Source organism: Numenius arquata, chromosome 7 (genome assembly GCF_964106895.1).
Source record: "Numenius arquata chromosome 7, bNumArq3.hap1.1, whole genome shotgun sequence".
NCBI classification, from domain to species: Eukaryota; Metazoa; Chordata; class Aves; order Charadriiformes; family Scolopacidae; genus Numenius; species Numenius arquata.
In genome coordinates this window covers 24,996,257-25,005,594 of record NC_133582.1, presented here as the reverse complement: position 1 = coordinate 25,005,594, position 9,338 = coordinate 24,996,257, and the positions used below count along the sequence as shown (strand labels likewise).

Below are 9,338 nucleotides of genomic sequence, written 5' to 3'. Positions count from 1 at the left end.
TGAACCACGACGGAAAAAACAACAGAAGAGTGATGTCCCAGTGGAACTTCATCTGAAATAATGACAAGGCATCGCGTTTGTGATCGGTTTTATTGTCTTGCCCTTTTACACGTGCCATAAGAAATTAAAAACGCTGTAAGATGGGGCTGCGTTACAGCCCTCTGCAGCCCTTCCAGCCCATTGCTGCTTGTCTTTCTTGTCCGTCTCTAAAGCACAAACAAGAGTAGCAGCAATTAACCTCTGGATAGCATTCCCATGTTCTTATTGCTCGTTTAATTCTGGAGTGTTCCAGTGAGTAGTCAGTGTGGTTCTCCTTAAAGTTTTCTTCATCTTACTGATTAAAAAACTTCATCATCGTCAGGCTCCTCATCTTCAGACTCTACATCCAAAATAATCGCCACCTCTGAAAATTTTACCCCTTTAATTTCTTTTTCAGGGGCTTGTGTTGTGGGACCAGGTGGTAAGGAAAGAGTTGCCCCTTCATTTGTATCTGTGAGAAAGCCATCCTGCAAGAAAAACAACACAGATGAGGCAAAAGGCAGAGTGTGGACACGCTCTAAGCAGTACAAGTCATGTAACTTCTGTACGTTATGTTCTCTCTCAGAAGCTTGCACAGAAAGCATCGGTCTTACGGCTGCATTGTTCTTAAGCTTTAGGAGCAGCACGTGAGAACCCTTTTCTGGACACATTCTGTAAAAGGTGGAAGAGAGTCACCATTTCAGGGTCACAAAGTCCTCTAGGCAGGACGAAAATTTTCATTACTTAAAAAAAAAAAAAAAATCTTTTGTAATTTCCCTCACAAGTTTACTTTTTGGATAATTCTTCCGGTGTTGTGATGAATAATGATAAAATACCTTTCACTCCATTCTTTGCAGTTGAAAAGCTAATTACCTGTTTTGTCAATTCTGCACTGGGCTGGGCATCTGCATTTCTGGGTTCAGTGGCTTTTTCAGATCTTGCATTTTCTTCATGTTCGCTGTTGCGATCCAGTGTCTCAAGGTAATTGCATCTTTCGTTGGCCTGAAGGTTGTCTTTGTCAGCATCTTCCGGATTGCTGAACGCTATTGTTTCCATTTTCCTGAAAGAGAGTTAAGAGAATTCATAACACCTTGAGCTTGCAAATACTTAAGTGACAGAAGTCTTTGCCGCTCTAAAGCTGAGAGTAGCATGTACACTGATGTCAAAGTTGCTGGGATTTTACCCAGGGAAACGTTAAGTAGCTTCTTGTATCCTGAAGGGTTTTTCCTGCATAAGGCTTAACAATTTGCTAAAGAGGAAAGCAGGAATTGGCCCTTGTAATTTTCGATACAAGATTAAAAGGTATTAGCTTCCTTCAAGTGTAAAGGTTTTAACTTATAATTGTAAGGGTTCTTAAAAATCACCGTATACGCTAGTAGTGAGAGAGACAAGGAAAATCCCGTGTTACCAGAATAAAGTAGAATCGCATCTTCAGATATGCTATTTTTTATAAATCTATGATATCAGCATTCTACTTACACATTATTTGTGTGCTCTAGTTTCTTTAAGCTGCTCAGACTTCCGTTTTCATAAGTTGCATACAGATTGTCAATACCCTCCACAGTTTCAGCTTGCTTAATCAAATGCTGTTGCTCATGCTTTCTGAAAATGATACATTAAAATAAAATTGTTAATTGTTTTTGAAGATTGCCTTTACAGCTCTTTTAAAAACAGAACATGAAGTCTTTGTGTCATAAGTTAAACACACAACATTTATTTTCAGTATTATTCTGGGGATTAGTTTGAAGTATTTCCTCGTTCTGCACAATTGTTAGATTACATATTTAATGGTAACAGGGTAAAAACCCACTGCCCTCTTGGAAATGTACTCATTTTCCTCTACTATCTGGTCCTGCTGCCAGTGAAGATAGCAGCAAAACATCCCTTGATTTCAGTATTCATGGGGTTAGAGGAGCCTTGTGTGGGTATATTACAGGTGCTGGTGCCCCCCTTCACAGTTAAAATTCCTGCTACCCGCATTTCTCTCTCTTTAAAAGCATTTGTTTCTGCTGTTGCTGTGTGACAAGCGCAAGAAGAAACCAACTTTCAGTTACGCATAACATGTCTAATATCTACAGTACAACACCAGGCACCTTGATTTATAGCAAATCTTAGGCAACACTCCATGCAAATATTAGTAATTTTTCAGATAAGTATTTTTCAAGTTGACATTTAAAGTAAAATTACTAGTTGCAAGTCTAAATTACATTGTCAGTGTAGAACTATTTGTACCTTTTCCTTCTTACGGTAAAAAGTACGTATGCCAGGGAGGCTATGAGGGTGCAGGCTAGCAGAACACCGAGGACGATCGTTGCAATGAGTTCAGGAGCTGCTGATTCTGCAGGAGCCTCTTCTATGGCAGCAGTAACAGGCGTTGAGAATATTTTCTCCAGTTCTTCCTCAATGTTACTCTTCTGCTCCCTAAGTTTTCTGCAGATAGAGGAGTAAAATGCTGATGATTTATCGGACCTTCATTTTGGCTTGAAGAGTAGCGAAGAAAATAACACCACTCCCTGCTCCACCAAGACCCTTTCCAAAGATTCAAAATTGTCAATTCTTTCATTCGGGAAAAATTCTGTTTTCTAGTAACCAGCCCTGGTGCTTCTGAACTAAAATGCTGCAAAGCTTGGAACATTGAACTTGAGAGGTCAGTATCCTCTAAATCCACATCAAGGCAGCCACATACAGCCTTACAGATACCAATAGTGCTTTCCTCAGGGGAAAAGGTTTATCCGTGGAGACTCTTTCCTATGACCACAGACTCCATTAGTAATACCAGCCACAAACAGTTACTAGTGTGGGAGAGGTGTTGAGTCTAGAAATCATGTGTTTAAATAGCAGCTGCCCTTCATAGAATGTTTCTAAGAGTATATATTCATACCACTCTCATGTTATGAAACAAATGTAAAATACACCTAAAACTAAGTTTTTAATCAACATTCTGCAGCTCTGAAGTGAAGTCAATATCTATTTTAATGATACTCTTTCTGCTTCAGTTTTCTAGAAAACGGACTTTTAAATATATTTTACACAATTAAACAGCCTTATTCATGTTCCTGACAAACTCTGAAAATGACTTTTCAATAAACAAGCTTTCTGAATTCTAAAAATTCCATTTAAGCCTTGAGATAAGTCTCAGATAGATAAACTGTTATTTGATCTAAACCTGTCCAGTCCAAGGCATTAATAATTTTAAAGGAAACAAAGCCTAGCTGCATAGTGCTGACACCCAGAAGACAGACCATGCCATACAGACCTTTTTACATTTTCTGCAGATACTTCCTGGTTTGCCTCATCAAAAGCAATAATTTTTACATAGGTTACATCGGTGCTGCTTCTAGCTTTTCGTTCAGACTCATCAGAATAAACATCAACAATGTAAACATTCCATGCAAGTTTATCTTCCAGGACCCTGCCATCATATTAAGAAAACATTTTAAATTAACCAGGTAATGACAAATTCTTTTACTCTGGAAATTAAATGACAGAAAAGTAGCATTTAATACAACATTTGGCAGCTGTTTAGTATTTTAAGCTAAGCACGGGAAAATGCAGGATTATCATCAGCAAAGGAATTGCTCAGTATCATTGAGTGATTGAATAGCAGAGTCCTTATCTCTGGCTGCTAAGCAAAGATACTTTTCATTAGTAAGCGCTATATAACTTTTGTACATAGCCTGAAAATTCTTAGATAGGTGCCATTAGCACAACGGAACAATTAATTAGAGAAAGGAAGGGTTAACAAACGCTTATACCTAGATTTCATAACCAATATTGCATAGCATATCATATATTTAGTCATGCTTTTCAAAGCAACATATGGCTTATTTCATGCTTGACATTATTTTTTATAAATACAGGCAGTGATACCTATAGAGTATTATAAACAGTAAAGGTGGAGGAGGAGGGAAATTCAGTCTCATAATCCTCATTGTTTTCTCCTTTTTCACAGAGAGATTTTCACACTGGATTGGACCACAGGCCCAGTTAATCCATTACTCCGATAGCAATCAGTACCAGCTGCTTCAAAGAAAGTGGCAGAGCAGCTCTAGGGTTTCCATTTAATTTCTACCAACAAGAAACTGGTGCTATAAAAGCGTCAATGTCACAAATCCATTTTTCCGTCCTTCAAAGTGATTTCCCCTCAAAAGCACAGAACTCAGTATTTCCAATGTAAATACATGTTTATGTATAATCAAAACTGAAGAAATTGCATCTTCATTAACATGTCCAAACGGCCAAAATATGTTTTTAATTGTAGTGTAGCCATCCACACATCACTACCTAATCCCATAGCATCATAAGGCTGAGACCTCCTTGAGAAGCTCTGCTGCTGTGCTACAAGGGAGATTTTTCACTTGTAGCACAGGTGGGTTTGGTTTGTGGCTACTCTCCTGTCTGTCTCCACATCGGTATTTTGAGCCTACTATCCATACAATGCTTTATCCTGGGCTGTTAAAAATCACAAACATTGAGGTGGGAAGAGACCTCTTGAAATCATCTAGTCCAATGACCTCTTTGACATTTGTCAGCTCAGGCCAAAGCATTTACTAGGTAAAAACCCTGTGAATTCTCTCAAATTATTAAATTATGCTTCAGCAGGGGAGTTGGACTAGATGATCTATACGGTCCCTTCCAACTCTAAAAAAAAATTCAGTGAAATTCAGTGAAATTCTGAACTACATCAAGTTGAAGGCCTAGCTTTTCACGGACCCTGGCTGAACCACCTCCCCTGTAGGCCGTCAGATCCCCATCTCAAAGGGACTCTGAATTTGTGATTAGATAATATATCAGAATAAGCTTCACAGTTTCAAAATACCTTTTTACTTCAGCAATGTTTTTTTCAACAACATTGATTTTCTGATTAAGCACTGCCACCACCATGTTGTTACTGGAACTGGAATCAACAGTCACCTAATAAAGAAATAAATCAAATAAATCACATGTAAGGTTTTTTAAAGCATTTGTACCTCTCTTAGTTTTACTTTCAAAAAAAAAACCACCAAAAAAATCCCGCACCCACTCTTCTGATATACAATAGTTGTCCTCTAAAGTCAGTCTTCATGCCAACATGTTTTAATATGTCAATGGAAATGACAATCTCATACTTCTGGCCTGAAATTATGTAGTAAATACTGGTGTATCTGACAGTCTTACTATATGGTTTTAAGTAATTTTTCTGTCATGACCAGACCTAGCCCTTCTTGTATACAGAGTTTTGATGTAGAAGCAAATCAGGACTATAGCAATCTTCCTTACATTGACCGTCGTCTGGGCTGTGAGTCTTCTTGTGCCTTGGTCTGCAGCTTGGACTTCCAGATAAAATGTTCCAGACTTTCCTGCTACAGAAACTGTAAAAATCTGCCCTGTGTTTTCATCGATGTCAAATTCATTCATTTGGTTATTCACTAAGCTGTACAGCACAAGTCCGTTGTCTCCTGAATCTGGATCTGTGGCCTGGGTTTAAAAGAAAAGCTATTTGTAAAACTCAGCTTGTGGCTTTTGGGCTGCATATTGCTCTTCAAGCATTAAACTCTGCAGTTTCTATTTCTAAAACTGGGGTCTTCTAGGATAGTGCTGTCTTACTTTTCTCTTTGCACTAAACCAAGTGGGGTAAAAACTATCAGAATCAGACCAAGGGTATAAAAGGAGAAATAAATTTCCCATAAAGTCTGAAGCTGCGAGCATAAAAGGAGTAGGCTTAGAATGGAGGGATAACATCGGACTTCAAAAAAGATAAGCTCCATTTCATATTTCATATCCCATTTGGGTCTGGTTAGTAACAAAGCAGTTAACAGGAGAGAGAGAGAGAACAGTAGTCTGTGCAGTATGTAATCCATAACAGCAGCATGAGTCAGAACAGACCATGGACCCGCTGGTAGGGCAGGTATGGATCAATTCCCTAAGCACCCCATCCTTCACCAGCGTTATGTCAAACCTGGATGATGGGCAGAATCTGTCTCAAGCTTTCAAGAGCAGATTTAACAGCTCCCTTACCCAAGTTTAACTGTGGAAGAAATCTAAATCTTTCAGAAAAATTTCTGTCCTCGTGAAGAGCACAGAAAGATACTCTACCTGAACTGTAATAACCGGGTACTTGTATGGCACAGAGTTCGGTATCCGAGCAGAGTAGGCGTTGTTCAAAAATGCTGGCTCTTCATTTACATCCTGCACCAAGATTGTCAGCATTGCCACATTTTGAGCAAACAGGCCTATTAAACAAACAGGAGTTAACTGCAACAACAACCACCAGCAAAGCACAGCTTTCAAAGGCCGGGCCAGGCTGTGGCTTTGCAGCAGTATCTCTGCTGCATGTGAGGAAGAGGGAGAAGGAAGGGAACGCAGCAGGGATGTCCCCAGAGGAGCTCGCTCTCACTCCTGCTGGGGCTTCAGTGGGAGCAGGGCAGTTGAAGGCAAAAAGGTGACTGCGCTGCTCCTCTGTCAGCTCTCTCCAGCTGGATGTGCTCTACCAGGCACGGGGCAGGCAGGTTCCTCCAGCTCCTGCCGAGGAGTCCAATAGCCTAGCTACTATATTATTTTCTGAGGCTGCGGTAGGGCCCTGTGAGGGTCTGCACCCCTGGAGGAAGGCTTCTGCTTTTCATCTTTCACATCAGACTTTGCAGGTAAAGAGAATCGTGGTTCCTATATTGCGTTGTAAATACAGAAGACATGTTTATTGCCCCTGATTTCAGTTGGAATGTCCTTCAAAGCACAGTTACCTGAACGCTGGACCTCTGTGGCAGGTAAGAGATTTTCATTTGCTTGAATTAAAATCACATACTGAGAAACTTCCTCATAGTTCAAATTAATTGCTGTTCTCAGCTGACCACTGTTCGGATCCAATCTAAAATGACCTGAAAGGAAAAACATGCACCTTTGTTGTTATAGCTACCATTTCACTTGTGTCCTTCCTACCTCTTGTGTTTTAGCTGCTCTTGGGATGTTTCCATGGGTTCTCTGCTTTTAAGAATGTGAAATGCAACACTTCCAGTGGCCAAGTAGCAAAGGCACCACAGCTGGGGTCCTATCCCAGACCAAACAGGCCTTAAACATGTAAAGGAGCACCATACTTGGAAAACAGAATCGCAGCTTTTTGTTGCACAACTGCTGTTTTCACTGCTTTCCAAGTTTTCTCTCAGTTTCTAATGATTTTCTTTTTTTGTGTGCCAAAGGGAGTCACGGCAGAGCTGCAAAGCTGGAGAGGGGCAGATGCCTTGACATGGTGCAAATGCAAGGAAATGATGGACTAAAAGTGATTGGCAGGGAGGAAGCTGCTTGCTAACAACTTCCATTTTGGCTCTCTGAGACTGCAAATTATCCCAACTTTAAGACTATAGGAACTCATTTTTTGGCAAGTTACTGCCACCTCTTTAGGCAGAGAAGATTAACAAAGTCCATGCTGAAGAGCTCTGAAAGAAATTCTTTGTGTACTTTTGTTTTTTAAAAATATGACACAAGTTTTAATCCTTGCTCTCCATCGCCTCATTTACATACAGCAACATCTGCCACACAAAAGACAGGTCATTCTGTTATCTTAGCTATTTTAACTCATAAGGGAAATAGTACTCACCTTTTTCATTGCCAGATAGAATTGTATAATTAATCGGTTTTCCTAAAGTTTCCACCACAGTAAAAGTGTAAATTAAATAATCCACTCCTGTGTTTTCTGAGACGTTAGTGCTAATATAGAAAATAAATGATGCATCATGTTAAATTTCCCAGCAGTTGTTGCACTGGCAGCCTTTGAAATTTAACTCTTTAAAAGCAATTTCTCTGTGGAAAACCCTGCCCCCTCCCCTCTAGTTGTTTGCTAGAGCTCACTGACTTTCAGAATGCAGTGCAAGCCTTACTTTTCTAGCCAGACATTTGTTTATCCTTGAGTAAAGGCTAAAGAAGAATGTTTTATTAGCATGCAAGAGGAAAGGGACAGAGACTCTGGCTTATACAAGCTGCATGATAAAGAAATAAAAGGTTCCACTCATCCTGTTCACGGAACCACTGGCATAGCAGAATTTCCTGGATGTTTTGTTTAAAAAAACTCAATGTCCTTTCTTCTGCATGGAGGAATACGAAAATTAGCTTCAACTTTCAACTCTACTGTGTTTTCCACTACCTGGAGAGTATGTACCAGTTATAGAACTTAACGTGAAAGCCTCACCTGATTTCGCTCTCGTTAAACCGAGGAACAAATGGACGGTTGTCAAACACATTAAGAGTAATCGTAGCAGTGTCATTTAAGGATGGAAAGCCTTTGTCCTTAGCCATCACTGTTAAATGGATCTCTCCAGAACTAATCAGGCTTCCAGTTGTAATTATTTTCCCCTCACTCATATCTTCTATCAGGAAGAATGGGCTGAATTTTCTATCTGGGAGGATGTAGTACTCAATAAGGCCATTTTGCCCCTGTCGCGAAAGGAACACAACTTCATGTAACTATTGCTTGCAGGACCACATTATTTCAGTGCCTCGAGTTCCATAATACAGACTCACTGGAATTTCCATGCTTAAATGCCAGAGGTATTTTAAATAACTAGAGAGAACCAGGCTCAGAGCTACTTTGTGCTTAAGCTGTAACACAAGAGCAGCAGGAGGGGAAGGGGCCAATGGGCAGAGTCCCCACCCTCCCAAGTTAATTTTGATGTTCCAAGATCCTAAAAAATTCCCATAGCAATACTAAAGCAGACTACATGCACTGGGAGTACATTTTGAAGGGTAGAATAAACACTGAAACTTGGGGTTAGCTATGGTAGGATGGGTGCCGATAAAAACACAAAGCAGAAGAAAATTCACAAACAGTTGGCCAGTTAAACAGTTAAAAATCCGGAAACTTAAAATCTCTGATGAAAATAAGGACACGTGTAGAGAGAGACAGTCAGAGTAGTGAAAGGGAGTTATCTAAAGCTGTGATACGAGCAAGAATAAGCCCAAGTCCCTTAGATCCTTTTCACACCTTGAGGAGAAGCACAGCCTCCCCATTGCCATGAGGGCAAGCCCTGTTCCTGCCTGGCACAGGAGAGCTGGACACGTTTTACTCTGTGCACATCACGTCACTTTCCTGGGACAAGCCGTTTTGACAAACCCTGAGGGTTTGCTCTGTTGCACTTTGCTCTGTATTTCTGAAAAGCATTGTTCTTCCATGGCTCTGAAGCAGCAGGATCAAACCCTACCACGAACATCTGTTGACACTAAGTAATCTGTGGATTTATAATTATTTCAGGAACAGAGAGGGATAGAGACAAGATACGATAATTTCAGCAGCGGTCTCTGTCCCAGCATCCTGAAAGGCTGGCACAGGGAGGATGAGTGCCACGCTGCATGGT

The 9,338-nt window shown here is 40.3% G+C and overlaps 1 protein-coding gene across 1 annotated transcript; it reads right to left on the bottom strand.

The window, feature by feature from the left end:
* Nucleotides 1-73: 73 nt before the first annotated feature.
* LOC141466899 (uncharacterized) lies at nucleotides 74-5,472 on the bottom strand. The gene is made up of 7 exons (XM_074151027.1): nucleotides 5,278-5,472; nucleotides 4,838-4,932; nucleotides 3,275-3,430; nucleotides 2,251-2,448; nucleotides 1,498-1,620; nucleotides 892-1,078; nucleotides 74-506 (listed from the first exon to the last, which is right to left on the bottom strand). Exons 1-7 carry the CDS (start codon nucleotides 5,413-5,415, stop codon nucleotides 339-341), a joined length of 1,065 nt encoding a protein of 354 aa, XP_074007128.1. The 5' UTR covers nucleotides 5,416-5,472; the 3' UTR covers nucleotides 74-338.
* Between the last annotated feature and the right edge of the window lie 3,866 nt (nucleotides 5,473-9,338).